This window comes from Papaver somniferum, chromosome 9 (assembly GCF_003573695.1).
Source record: "Papaver somniferum cultivar HN1 chromosome 9, ASM357369v1, whole genome shotgun sequence".
In the NCBI taxonomy this organism is placed as follows: Eukaryota; Viridiplantae; Streptophyta; class Magnoliopsida; order Ranunculales; family Papaveraceae; genus Papaver; species Papaver somniferum.
This window is the reverse complement of record NC_039366.1, coordinates 137,367,191-137,381,180: the sequence shown is the minus strand read 5'-3', so window position 1 is coordinate 137,381,180 and position 13,990 is coordinate 137,367,191. Positions and strand designations below refer to the sequence as shown.

Sequence of the window (13,990 nt, the reverse complement as noted above, 5' to 3'; positions counted from 1 at the left end):
TTCTCCTTCACACAAGCTATTGCTGCCAAATTTCATGCTGTCCCATTCTCAGTCCTACTCTGGAGATTGAATTCCATAAATGTTTCTTGAAATTTTACCTACTTATAAATTTCAATGGCGAAAAATAGTAGGCCATGTTAACTGAGTAGCCAACTATGCACTATCTAATAAATAGTTCTCTAGCATACAGTCTCAAGTAAGGTTTTAAGAACCTTCGCAAAGCCTCAGAATAATGGCACATTAGTGGAAAGAAAGGTTTTTGTAACGCCATTCTTATTAAAAACTGAACCCTGTTTTGACATCATCCATTGAAATAAGCAGCAAGTCATGGAAGAAAAACATAAAAATGAACAAAGGAAGCAATTCCGTACAGATATGTGAGAAAAGTCAAATCTGCGAGCTCTTCTGGAATCACACCTTTTATGTTTGCTACATACACTCTCCTGAGGACACCAAAACAATCAGATTGCATCAAGAAAATATTGAACAATTATGTTAACAGTGTTACTCACAACTAAAAAGTACTTGCATGCAGAATTAAAATCAACAATAATTTACTACATTTCACTATCCATAGACTAAAGGATTAAAACATTTTGGAAAGCAAATACAAGAGTCTTTTAATTAAGAAAGGTCTTTTAAGCGAAAACAGATAAATGAGTTCAATCCTTATACGAGTAGATTTTGGTTGAGAGTAATGAAATTAAACATTGCAAAACTAAAATGTGGACAGCCCATAACTGGGACATGACAGAATCCCTGTTAGAAACTTTGCATCAGGAGTTGTCAATTTTCTATCAAGCTTTACACATGCAGGGGGTCAAAGGATTCTCCCATAGATCATAGTTAGGGAAGGTTTCTTCAGGCAAACCAGTTCTTGTTTGGTGCGTGATAACAACATCGTCGACAAAGGTTGCCCATCCCATGTAAGGATCACCGAAGGACTTGGACATTAGCCCCTTGTCTGGCTTTATTGATTTTTGCCGGTGACCCAAATACCTCCGTGCCCCAATGATAAGCTTAGCAAAGTTGCCTCCATGAGTCATTACAAACACATCTGACTTCAAGCACACCAAGAAATCGAGGGCTGCAAGGCTGGTAACATGCTTACGGAATCCATCCAACTCTTCTTTGCTAGTTAAGTCTTCCTTAGACACCTACATTATACGATTACATGTTATGGGCTCCACAGAAATAAACAAGGAGAAAGTCATAAACTTATCGGGTATATTTGTGCACTTTGGAAACTGTAGTAAAGTTGGCAAAATGTTCTGGAAAAGGCAGCACAAGAACTAAACGAGCTGTTTTACCAGATTGGGGAACATGTTTCTAAGTGGGGCCATTCGATTCTGTCCACCATAAACCTGTCCAGAAGCGACATAAATTTGAGTTTCTTTAGGGTATCCCATCGCTCGAAGAATTACAGCAACTTCCCCTGGCTCAAGGGGGCATCGTCCTTCCTTCCTCTTCTGCAGGGCCAGCTGCCAAAGATGGGATCCATTCTGCAGGCAAACACCAAGTTAGAAATAGAACACCGATATGTTAGACAAGTCTTTCATATGAAAAATAATCTCAGAAATGCCGAAGAAAATTCATTTCGAGTACCTTGAACCGCCGTGGCCACTCCTTCCGTCTGTATTCTGCCATCTTAACCTTTTCATCTCTTGTCCCTACGAAATCGCAGAAAGATAGTCCAACCATTCCTTTCTCAAATCTCAAATGAAGAGCCCTGTAAAAGAGGAGGTTGGATTATCAATATACCAAAGTGAACTATAGGCCCATGCAGAGGTAACTGACATTTTAACTAAGACTTACATGTAAGGATTTGAACCACCAGTGCGGTTCCTCATCCTTGAGGCTAATCTGTCAGCCATTTGTTCGATCTCAGGAAGGAATTTCAGGGCATGGTAGTTCACCCGGCACCTAAGCCTGTTGATTTCCTGGGGAACATTATCATACCTGAGCAGTTGGAACAGGTAAACATTCATCAATCAAAACAAAATGTCCACAACTAAAAACTACGGTGATGAGGATCAGTACAGGAAATATAATATAAATCGATGAATTACCCCAGTCTATCTACGAAAGGTTTAAGAGCCATTATCTTCTTCTCCTTGATCCTTGGGAGTACATTATCAATGTAGAACTGTGCTGAAGCATACTTTGGAATGTTTTTCACAGTGCGTCTGCACAGGAATTACAAATGTCAACTACTAATAATTTGCTGAAATAAACATCTACATGAGAATAAAGTATGTGGTTTACATTTTCTAATATCCAAACTAGTGGTTGCAATTCTGTGGATTGGTAGAGATAAACAGAGAAATGAACCAGAATAAGAATTGAAAAAAACTGAGTTCTGAGTGTAAGCTACAAGGATGTAACAAACATACCACTGACTACTGATAAACAAGATATTGTCAAACCTTATATGGGAACTTCTCTAACTCATATATCGTGCAGTTTGCTTTTAACTATGTATGGGAACTTCTCTAACTCATATTATACCACATAAACAAGATATTGTCAAACCTTATACTTGTGAATAGCTCTGCTTTGTCAGGAAACCAGTCTGGAATGTCGCGTACAATTCTAACATCATCCTTCAAGTAGTCAATGAAATGATCGACGTCAAAGATGTCTTGAAATTTTCTGCACATGTACAAGTAATTGACAAGAATACAAATTATCACAAAAAGAAAAAAGGTTTGTATAACAAAAGGTAGAAGTGGAATCCATAAACCAATACAACAGAAAATCACAAAGACCTAAACTAAGGATTTTATACGAGTGATGTAAAGTCAAGCTCAATAATCATCAAATCTTGAGAGAAAAGAGGGCAATATCAAACAACATGAATTTATGAATGTAACTGCTAATTAGTGTGAGTGTAAGTATGTAACTGCTAATTAGTGATATCTTACGTTTCATCTTTCCAAATCTGGTCCTGCTTCAACATCGGCAAAATAAGGGTGGCGTTCATTATCTTGGCCACAGCCACAGCATTACAAATCTGCAAAACGTATGTGCATTAACGTACAAAATTTCGAGGTATTTTCTGTAGTGAAATGGAACTATTGTTCTTAGAATAACAACCGGTACGAAAGTTACATGTTAGCAGAACATACAGCTATTCTTTGTTGATTTAAGCCACCTTCAGCCTGAATCAACACATAACCACTTGTATCATTCTCTGAAGGAAGATCTGCACGAGTAAAGGACAATTAACTCAGTATAAAATATCGCTTGAGATCAACGACCAACCTAAAATATGTTCTCTCTAATGAGGTTTTCTCAAACCACTCAGCAATTAATATATTTTCTAGCCGCACATACTTAACCCCTCTAATGAGAAACCTAACCACTTCACAGCTAGCCAACAGTGTGTTACGGAATTTGAACACAGCCCTAGTTACATATCTATCAAGCATGTAAATTTCTATAGAAAACGTAAAGAAAACGTAAATAAAGATCAGAGTTAACAACATTCTACGTAAGCACTCAAAAAGCAGGTCCATATCACACTACCAGTCTTACCTAATAGTCGTTCCATGATGATAAAACCGTAAAACCTTGATGATAAAACCGTATTTAGTAGAAACGAACAGTGAGATCTTTGTCAATAAAATGAGAGACAAACCTGAGAATCCATCACGACGCTCCGCACAAGGCTTCCAAGATGTCGTTGCAGAGTACGGATTCTCCCATAGGGAAGGTGACTCCTTTACCTATAACAAAAACACCAAGGTAAATCAAACCCTAGTCACTCCGAAACCAAATACTTAACTAAAACAACAAATGAACTTACACGAGGACACTGTAACACGATTCCGTCTTTCTTACACAGGTAAGGAGCATTCTACAAGAAAATCAGAAAGTTAACAACTTTGAAACAAATCACAACCCCCCTCAATTCAATAAAGTTGACGCCTTTATTGGAACTAGACACTAAACGAAGAAATCCCCCAAATCACAGAAATGATTAAATTTAAAAAATCTCCCCAATTCTTTAGGAACACCCAGGAAAGTAAAAACAGGTAAATTGGATCTAAATGGCACTTACTAAGCGATTCCAGATGGTGGGGATACAGATCAGAGCACCAATAAATACAAATAAGAGAAGAGAAAGTGAGATCTTAGAGTTATACAGAGAAGTTGAAGAAACCCTAGTTTCATCAGGACATAAGAAATAATTAGGCATCCAAAAAGGTCTACTACTGTAATCTCTAATAGAATGTCTATTATCATCATCATCATGAGGAGATTGATTATCAGGTGATATTAATGGTGTTATATCTGGGTCTCCTCCTTCTCTTTTTAATGGTGATGATGAAGCTCTACTACCTAATGAACTTGATGAATGTCTTAACTCTGCCATTGCTCTCTTTGGACTGAAACTAGCCATTGCTCTATCTCTCACACACACTAGTTTCTCTCTCTGCTGAATAACTTTTTCTTCTTCTTCTACTTCAGATCGAAGAAATTCCTATTTCTCTCTTTCTCTGCGAAAAGAGTGCAACTAACTAGAACACCGCTGCCACAGTGGGGAGGGCCGACTGAAGAAAATGAAACACCGCTTCCAGTGACATCAAAATGACATTCACCTGCAATAAGATCTCATTTAGTAAAGTAACAAATATATGTAGATACTATGATATATGAGCACTTGCACAAGCAAATAAATCAGAAATATAATTAGACTGCATATAACAAATTACACTTTCAGAAATTGTTCCCTGGATCTACTCAACTATTTCCAGTAAAAATTCAAATCTAAAATCAGACTCAGAGACTCAGATCATTTGATTACCCTAAAGTTTAACAATCAAAATTGAAACCTGCAAAGTTGTCTTAAGTAAAAAAATAAAGAATTCCAAAGTAATGTAGAACTGAGAGTGCCATATCTATCACTAGTAACAATGGAGCTTTCAGATTTTTTTTTCGTTTGAATTCACACTAATTACAAACAAAAGGAATCCATATCTATCACTAGATGACCGCTGCCACGGTGGGACGGCCGACCGAAAAAATCAACCGAAAACGTGACTCAAAACTCGACAACCAACGCCCGCTTCAACTCTCTTAGCTCCAAATCTTAACTAAAAACGATTAAAACAAACAAGAACATAAGAAATAATAATGTAAGTTGATTTTAACTTTAAGCCTGTGTACTGCAATATTGTCTCTTTAAGAAGTGTCAAAATCTGGCCAGCCTCAATATCTTTCTTTGGTCTCTAAAAATGATCACAGAATGTGGAGCTATTGGTGTTCTTTAAGCTTGAGACAAATCCTACTTTCCGCTGAACCAGCTTTTTGTGCAGATTAAAATTAACTGCTATTGGTTTCATGACACTTGCCTCGAGCAATAATGTCAACAATATGAAACTTTGCCACACGCAATTAACTTCCGCTTCACCAGCACAGTAGGAGCATAGATCTGAAAATAAATAAATAAATAAATAAGCCTAGTACAACTGATTCATTGTAAGCCTGACTGCCAATGTATAATTTGATGACAAATATAAACTATAGCAAGTCATGTCCTGCACTTGATGGAATTTTATACCAAGAATATGAGCAAAAAATGAAAAGAAAGCTCTCACTGTATGAGAACAAATAGTTAGGAAAAAGACAAATTGAAAAGTTTGGGCCTATTATTAAGTTTTGAATGGGGGAAAATTGTCCACATTCCTTTATCTGACTACCCCTGAAAATAAACCCCTTACAGTACAGAACTCTCTCATGTCTAGGCCAGAGAATTTGCTTAATAAAGTCTTGTTAACAGGCAATGGATGTGTTAATCAAATTTGGTAGTGGTGGTACCTAGGTTGTAGTAGTAGTTCTATTAACCTGATGCTAACACCTATGTTGTGCTGTGTAATGGCATTGATTGAAATCATTACATGCACCCATATGAGAAGTGCCTGGGACCCTGTTATCTCTAAATTCTTTGTATTGGGATCAGTTTAACAAGAATCCACTTAAGCTAAATCAATGGGAGAATGTGTGTACTGTTGATATTTAGTGCGGAATATCAGCTAAAGGGTTCATTTTTAATCAACCACGCAAGGTTCTTTGAATTGCAGAAACGTGTTAAAGGCAGAAAATGAGATCCCTATGGATCTGTCCACATAAATATTGGTGATGAAGGCGACAGAAAAGGCTTAGCTCACAGGTATACCTCTGTTTTTGCTACTTGTTGGTGGTATCACTAAAGACAGCTTATCTCTAGGAACATGTTTTTCTAAAAGTCTCCAAATGATGTAACAGATGAGCATGTTGTGCGAGAAAAGAAACACAACAGAGACATGTTTATTCAGAAACATGGATATTCACAAACACAACAGAGATAATATGATGCAAGATATAATTAACTATGTGTCATAATTCAGGAGAAACATATTCAGAAACATGTCTCAGAATTAGTGTATCGCATCTCAAACCACCTAAGCAAGTACAGCACATCATCAAAGAACCACAGAGTGCGTAACTGGGAACAATTTATATGGAAGAACTGACATGCGTATGTTTATTGAAATCTGAAAAGCAGCAATATCAACTAACAATTAAGAGCACTACAGTAATTCAATAACCAGGTTATAATTCAATAACAAGGTTATCCTTAACAGCATAAGAGCAACTCCGCTGCATTTGCAATGAGTTTAATAGTGCCACCCAACCCAAGACATTCAAACTATAACAGTTAAGTGGTTGAGATTCCTTTTTGGTCACTAAGCCATGTGTCCAACTTTGTGCCAAATTGGGCCTTTGATTAAGCTATCCCAATGACTGTCTAAGTAGTAGAGTAAAATTCAAACAGAATGCAGAATGCAGTTCATCCTTGGACTGCCCAAGTGAGTAAAACTTGCTACTTGCAACAGAATGCACTTCATCCTTGGTCACTAAGCCATGATTTTGATGCATTCTACCCCCGAGCCAGTGCCAGGGTCCATCAGTAAATAGTTGACTATTGGTTAACTGTCAAGATGATGTACTGCCCTTGGTTGGTCCCTTTCAAATTCGCATATGAAGATCAAACTTTAAGTTCGACTTCCAATTCTTATACTTAATAAACTGCCCAGCCTAGGTTTGCTTAAAAATAAAGGCTGGATGCATTCACACTAATTTTAACTGTTATCGGATTTTCAAACGTTGGTCTAACAGAATGTTTGTAGACATAGCAGCCCCACTGATATAGAGTAAGACCAACCAGCATGTAGCGATAATTTCATGTAAGACCAAAATAGGAGGCTGCAGAAACAAACAATAAAAAGGATGAAAGCAATTTAAACCATTCCCAACTTAATCTTTGAAGTGGCTGTGGCTACTATGACATTCCCAATTTTTCTGTATATCTAACCATAAATATTTCAAAATTGTAAACCACTGATGAACAAAACCCCTAAATTGATAGAACCCTAGACGAAAATGCTACATTTATGTATCAATTAGTGTGATTATTGAACAGAAAACCATTGTAAACCACTGAGGAACATAAATTGAACAAAACCCCTAAACTAATAGAATCCTAGAATTACAGAATACAGTAGAAACCGATTTTAGTTTTAAGAGATGTGCCTACCTGATCATAGAAGAGAGAAACAATCGACCGAGTTCTTCATCTCCGTCGTACTGAAATCCAACGTTTCTTCAGTAAAGATTAGCAGATGACGAAACCCTAAAATTTCCAAAAAACTGATGATGATTATGAAAGACTTACATAGATCGAAACTGAAATCGAAACCCTAAACTCGATAAGTAGATGATTGAAGATAGATTATGACTAACAGTTGATTGAAGATGATATTCACTTCTGCTGCTGTTAAGAAATGGTTATATGAAGAAATGGTCGTTCTGAGAGAAGAAGGAAAAAAAAGAATGAAAAAGAAAAAAGAAATGCGGTTCACCGGGGTTCGACCCTGATCCTTTGATTGCCTATTTACAGATATAGCCTTGATAAATTAGGCTTGATACCTTTCATTTAGGAGGGATAGTTTGGATATTACCAAATCCAATCTTTTTTGTTAAATTGAAAAAAAATGTCACGCTTCACATTGACAAAAAGTCATCATATATAGAGTCCCCACTCGCTTCGCTCGGTCGGCCTAATTGGATGAACATACATTCAACACTAAAATAACAGCATCAACACGACCACCATTAAAAATTTATTAGACGCAGATAACAACTTTTGTCGAAATTTCTTGTCTTCACTTAATACCTTGTTGTTTAGCTTCTTATAAAATAATTAAGACCAAACTCCATTTAAAATTTGATCGATTTATGGTTTCTACTGTCTTCGTGGCCAAAGAAAACAAAATGAGCGTCGCCTTTGAACTGAGAGAAAAAAAAACGGAGGCAGATGAAGTTGTACAGGGTTTTTCTTTAGGGATTGTATAATATCATGACGAAAATGCCCTTGGTTCCTTGCGAACAACTCGTGTCGCCAAAGTTGCATGCAGCTCTTTAGGTGCCAGTTACGTAAAGAAATTCTTTATTTTCATTATTTTTTATTGATTCATAGTTACAAAATGAAATAAAAGAAGGCAAATCTTATTGATACAAAGATCCGACGAAATTCAAAGTCAAGTGAGGAGGATGTGAGATTTTTTATTTTGTGTCAATCCCATTTTTTGTCATCAGTTTTCCATAACAAACTTCAATTTCTTCGGATCCAAATCAAACTTCAATTTGTTCGGAAGGATAATCTAGCTGGAATTGGTTTGGAGTTGATGTAGATGAATAAGATAAAGTATTTTGGATTTCCTGGTCGGCCTCCCCACCGTATTGCAGTCATCTAGTGTAGAACTGAGAGTGCCATATCTATCACTAGTAACAATGGAGCTTTCAGATTTTTTTTTCGTTTGAATTCACACTAATTACAAACAAAAGGAATCCGAAATAAGAACCTATCCTACGTATTAATACCAAACTGCAGTTTTCTTCTTGTGAATCAAGTTGATTGCAAAATCAAAATTCTAAGAGGTATAAGTGATCCCATTTGGACTGAATCTAATAAAACCCAAACTGAAAGGAATGATCTAAACATGTTATTCCCCGACAAAGAACTGAAATTAATAGTTCAATTAGTTTACCTGGAGAATAAAAATTAAAACCCCCAATTTGACACTGTTATCTCAAACATCAATTCGACCTCCCCCGATGATTGAGTAACTTTGTGAACAGAGATTGGACTAAAGTTGAAGAAGATTGAAGGTTAGGTTTAATCAAACTCCAACAGAAAACTCCAAATCGTGAAAATCCTCAATTTCTTCTCGAACCCTAACTTTGTAAAATTCTTAATTCAATCATCAACTTCTTCTTTACAACAGATTCAGAAACATCTTCATCTGCTCTTCTTTCTTCTTCGATCTCTAATAGCACCAGATTCTCAAATCCTAGATGCAAACTCGTAACAAATCTTCCCAAGTCACCAACAACAACACCATAAACCTAATTCAAAGAAGAATCGAGAGAAATGTAAGTTTCTGTGTGAATTTTCTTATAAATTTTTTTAACTTTAGGTCCTTACAAATTTAGTTAATTTAGTATAAACCCTCATAATATCTTATATAATGTACCGAAATCCTTTATAGATGAACGGCTCACATCAAATACGTGTTTCAATCCAATAAACAACATCGAATTTACACACAGAATTCCCTTATCAGATGAACGGCTTGCGTCAATTCCTTGTTTTTAAGTTAGTGATCCAACATACTATATTGAAATTGCACACGTATTTTTTTTTAATCTTTTTATCAAATTGTTAGGGTCCATTTGACAAAAAAGTGGCCATAAAAGGGACTCCCTCCCTACGGGCTCTTCGATCCCTCCGGTCGGTCGGCCCAATTAGAGCAGACCTCATGAATATTCGTTATTCTGCGGAAAGGTGCAGGGATAGTTGAACTCGTCAACAAGCAAACAACAATGTGTGAGTCAAGACTCAGTTGACCCGCTGAGTTAACAGTTCTGGTTCCTACCAAATATACCCTTCCTAGTCGGTCAGGTATAGTTTTCTGGTAAGGTTAGGTCATCATGGGTTTGACAGTACCAGGGAAACAAGAACACTGATTTCTCCCTTTCTGTTAAATTGTCCTATAATCTCCGCTTTCTCCAAATCTATGTTATTGGCATGGGTTTCTTCCAAATTTGATGTTATTAACTAAAACCCAAATCGGAAAATGTGTCTTCCACTGATGGAGCTAAAAAGGTCTTGGAAATTCTGTACTTCGTTGAACGAAATTCGCTTAAAGAGCTATGAAATTCGGGGAACAAGATCATTTGGAAAAGAGGAAGATTTATTGGGTGGGTTTGTTTTCCTTTTCTCTCCATGATAAAGTTCATTTTATTTGGTTTTTTTGTAATTCTGGGTTTTGTTTAAATTTTTTTCTCGTGGGATTATCTTGGTTGAGATTTGGGGTTTAGGTTTGATGTTTGAGCTGATTAAATTACCTGAAAGTTTTTAAGTTGATGAAAATGTTTGAGTTATAATGTCTGTTTTTGGGACTTAGAATCGCATGAGAGGATGTAAGCAGTTGGTGATCATTCAACTACATTCGACTAATGTTTTATGTTTACAAGAGGTTACACAAGAAATGTACCAGATATTCCACCTGGTGGTGGGAAGCATATCGATGTTCGGCTTCATATGATTTCGAGAATGTCAAACCTTATTTCTGTATGCAGGTAGTATATGATTCACATCTGTTTCACCCATTTGCTAATCTTTTCGATATTCAATTGAATGACTTTCATATTTATTTCTCGATTGACTTGTTATACTTGGCAGTTGAGTAAATTAACAGTAAAATTTTATATAGCTGTAAACCCTTCAGCAACTCTAAAATTTGGTAAGTACACTCTTTAGAAAGCCTTAGTAATCTTGAACTGATTACAGTATTTATCGAACGGCGCAGGAATCTTTCATCAATCAGTTATAAAGGTCTGATACTTATTGAGCTATCTTGAATCTGTAAGTTAGATACCCTGTAAGTGCAAACCTTTTTCAAAAATTAGGTTGTGTGATAGTGCTACTATTTTATCTTCAGGTTTATAACATTTGTGTTTCTCCGGGGACCTTTCGAACAACAAGATATCTGGTCCTACACCTTCTTCGATTGATGACTTGGAACGTCTCCTTACACTGTTAGTTTTCATGCTCAGAGCTTAAGTTTCTGCAAGTTACATTTGTATTGCTCCATTTATCCTTCCTCTTTACACTTCGGTTTTTCGTGATAGAAATTTAAGCAAGAACCGTTTAACTGAAGGGATTCCTTCAGAGTTTGGAAATCTAGGAGTGTGATGGAGACAATATAACTATTCATTTTGTTATACGGGTACTTACTAACTGCTTCACTTTTATAAGCAAAATTGTGCATATTTTCTTTCAAACGGTCCTATAAAATAAATAGAGTACTTCGCCAACACGGTTGTATAAATTTTAATGGGTACCTTGTTTTTCACAGTACTATAAATTATGATGGTTAATTGGCTTTGAGGGTCGTATAAATTAAACTAAGTACCCAATCTAGTTGGTAGTATAAAAAAAATTGAGTGAATTCTGCATTTTGTTATATGGGTACTTACTAACTCTTGTTGTAGTTTGGAGAGTAATTATATTCATTGTAAATTCTACATTTTGTTATTGCTTTGTTATATATGTGGAGAATGATGTTGGTTGTTGTTTTTTAGTTCAGAGCTGGGGAATTTGTTGTTTCATGGCTGCTGGGGACCTTTTTAATGGTATTTGTGATTCTTCCAGTCCTTCGTGGCCCATGGAGTTTGGAAACGACTACATCTCTTCTATCGTATGTGCTTCTATGGGTTTCTTTTGCTTACCTGATATAATAATTTTTATCATGCCGGTCAGAAACTTGAAATTTTGAAGTTGGTGAAATGAAAATGGATTATTTTTATGTTCTACAAGCAAGTGCAGAGTTGGCTTTCTGAAAAGGAAAAGAGGGGAGAAATATTAGGGAAAGTAAGCATGGTTATTAGAAGTTGGCTTTCTTAATGGGAAAGTGGGGAGAAATAATGGTATTGGTAGTTGTTAAATGTATATTAAGAATATCTAAAACATCTTTTAAGCATTTCATAATTTGTAGATCTCTTGCAGATAGCTTGGTGATTATAGTTATAGAATTGTTGTCAACAAATCCTGTTGAAGATAGAGCCTTGCATTACAATTTTAATAGTAAAATATCAAAATTATCAAGTTATAATAGAAGTTTATGGACACAATAAGTCCTCATTTTCTGTCTAAAAGTTGAAGTTGTGAGCAGCTGACTAAACACATGGTTGGAAAACTATGTCGTTGTTGGTTAGGAGTTTGAACGTGAGAGATGCTCACTGGAATAACAAACACAGTCGCAAATCAAAGCCCTATGAAGATTAAGACGGATACATCTTTAGTTCCCTCAATTTCAGGGCCTTTTCCTACTTCAGTCCATCCAGGTTTGGTGTATTTGATTTTTATTTTGCTTGTGTTTATGGACTTTACTCATCGTTTTGGTCCAAATCATGCATTACCCTTATGAGTCAATTTGTTTTGTTAATTGAACTTAGATAATTGATGGTCAAGTTCCTTTTACATCTTATTTGTAGATGATTGATCTTAGCCTTGTGACATTTTCTGTGTTTAGGGAATTGAATTCAGTCTCTTTTGCTAGAAATAAGTGTGTTGATTTCATTGTTGCACACCTTTTCTTTTACAATTTCATTTACAATGATGTTTCTTATCTTCCAGTGATTGAGTCAATGATGAGTCGTCAATCAATTCATGTCGGAAGTACGTCGCCGGCAACAGTAAAAATGGTATACACTGAAACCCTCCATTTCATTTTGTTTACTTTAATTGTGGATGGAAAATTTGTTGATCTAAAAGTTACAGCTCATTATATATATTCTTATAAGTGAGCTCATTACTTAAAATTTATTTTCAGGAGCCAAACACCACACCTTCTTCAAATTTTCCCCATCCTCCATCTGTATCTCATGGTCCTTATCAGGGAATCACAAACTTGCAATCTTCTCCACCTTCGTCCACTTCACAATATTTGATCACAAACAATGACAATGTTCAGGAATTTAAACTTGTAGTTGGTGGTCTATCCGAACCGTTATGTCCAATAGGCCCTGTGGCAGAAAGTGCGAGTATTTTGAACAATATCTCTCAAATACGGCAAGCTATGAACTCTGCTAATTTATTTATTTTTTTGATTCAAAAGTGAGATTTTATTGATTATTGAGAAGCATTTGGGGGAATGCCCCTCAAATCTTCTTCAAGCTGATTACAGATAAACAAAGGTGTTGTGTTGTGCCAAAATTTCGTCACCTTATGCTTCCTAGAGTGTTTTGCTAACATGTCAGCTGCATTGTTGCACTCTCTTATTACATGCCTCACTTTCCACATTCTAAAACGACAAAGATAAAACTTAACATCTTTAATAATGGGTAGAAGTTCCCAGCTTATACTCGTGTCGGCACCATTTATTGCAGCAGCTACATTGGATGAATCTGTCTCCAGAATGATGCACTCCAATTGCAGACTCATTGCCCAATACACTGCCTCTAATGCTTCCATACACTCTCCTTCCTCAGCACTTAGATATCCATCTCTGAAGATACATTTCGACCATCGATGAGTCCCTGCAAAATCTCTGATTATTAGTCCAATGCACATTCATTTCTTGATAACTTGAAGGAAGCATCTAAATTAATAGTTAGAAAGGGAGCTGTTGGTGGTGACCATATTCTATTCCTAGGCACCGTTTTTTGGTCTTAAGCATGTTAGATATGGTATTGTCATAGGTGACATAGTGTAGCAGACTTTGTGATCTTCTAATGCAAGATAGGGGTTAGGCTTGATGTTGTCAAAAACTGCATTGCATATCTCCTTCCATATTTCCCAGACAGCACAAGATATCTGAATGATCCAAGCTTCCTCAACTTGATTGTTATTATCAAACCAACTTGAAACCCAGGATTG

At 36.2% G+C, this 13,990-nt stretch overlaps 2 protein-coding genes across 29 annotated transcripts; one reads left to right on the top strand and one right to left on the bottom strand.

Moving 5' to 3' along the window:
* Positions 1 to 505: 505 nt before the first annotated feature.
* On the bottom strand, positions 506 to 7,882 carry LOC113307807 (protein PECTIC ARABINOGALACTAN SYNTHESIS-RELATED-like). Of its 2 annotated transcripts, XM_026556257.1 has the most exons (14): positions 7,721 to 7,882; positions 7,583 to 7,632; positions 5,358 to 5,437; positions 4,064 to 4,604; positions 3,809 to 3,859; positions 3,641 to 3,728; positions 3,129 to 3,205; positions 2,925 to 3,013; positions 2,533 to 2,652; positions 2,070 to 2,186; positions 1,816 to 1,959; positions 1,606 to 1,729; positions 1,311 to 1,502; positions 506 to 1,157 (listed from the first exon to the last, which is right to left on the bottom strand). In XM_026556257.1, exons 4-14 carry the CDS (start codon positions 4,403 to 4,405, stop codon positions 798 to 800), a joined length of 1,704 nt encoding a protein of 567 aa, XP_026412042.1. In that variant the 5' UTR covers positions 4,406 to 4,604; positions 5,358 to 5,437; positions 7,583 to 7,632; positions 7,721 to 7,882; the 3' UTR covers positions 506 to 797. The 2 variants fall into 2 exon arrangements, with proteins under 2 accessions (XP_026412042.1, XP_026412043.1); XM_026556258.1 differs by lacking the exons at positions 5,358 to 5,437; positions 7,583 to 7,632; positions 7,721 to 7,882 and adding an exon at positions 5,158 to 5,329.
* Positions 7,883 to 10,032: 2,150 nt separating this feature from the next.
* LOC113308369 (mediator of RNA polymerase II transcription subunit 25-like) lies at positions 10,033 to 13,389 on the top strand. 27 transcript variants are annotated; one of them, XR_003339710.1, is made up of 6 exons: positions 10,033 to 10,689; positions 10,920 to 10,945; positions 11,052 to 11,148; positions 11,242 to 12,456; positions 12,749 to 12,816; positions 12,945 to 13,232. XR_003339710.1 is itself a non-coding variant. In XM_026556840.1 (4 exons), exons 2-4 carry the CDS (start codon positions 12,345 to 12,347, stop codon positions 13,230 to 13,232), a joined length of 468 nt encoding a protein of 155 aa, XP_026412625.1. In that variant the 5' UTR covers positions 10,033 to 10,308; positions 11,700 to 12,344; the 3' UTR covers positions 13,233 to 13,389. The 27 variants fall into 27 exon arrangements, 9 of the variants coding, with proteins under 9 accessions (XP_026412625.1, XP_026412624.1, XP_026412623.1 ...); XR_003339707.1 differs by having other exon boundaries at positions 10,901 to 10,945; XR_003339712.1 differs by having other exon boundaries at positions 10,033 to 11,148; positions 11,242 to 11,339; positions 11,700 to 11,810; positions 12,328 to 12,456.
* Positions 13,390 to 13,990: the final 601 nt, after the last annotated feature.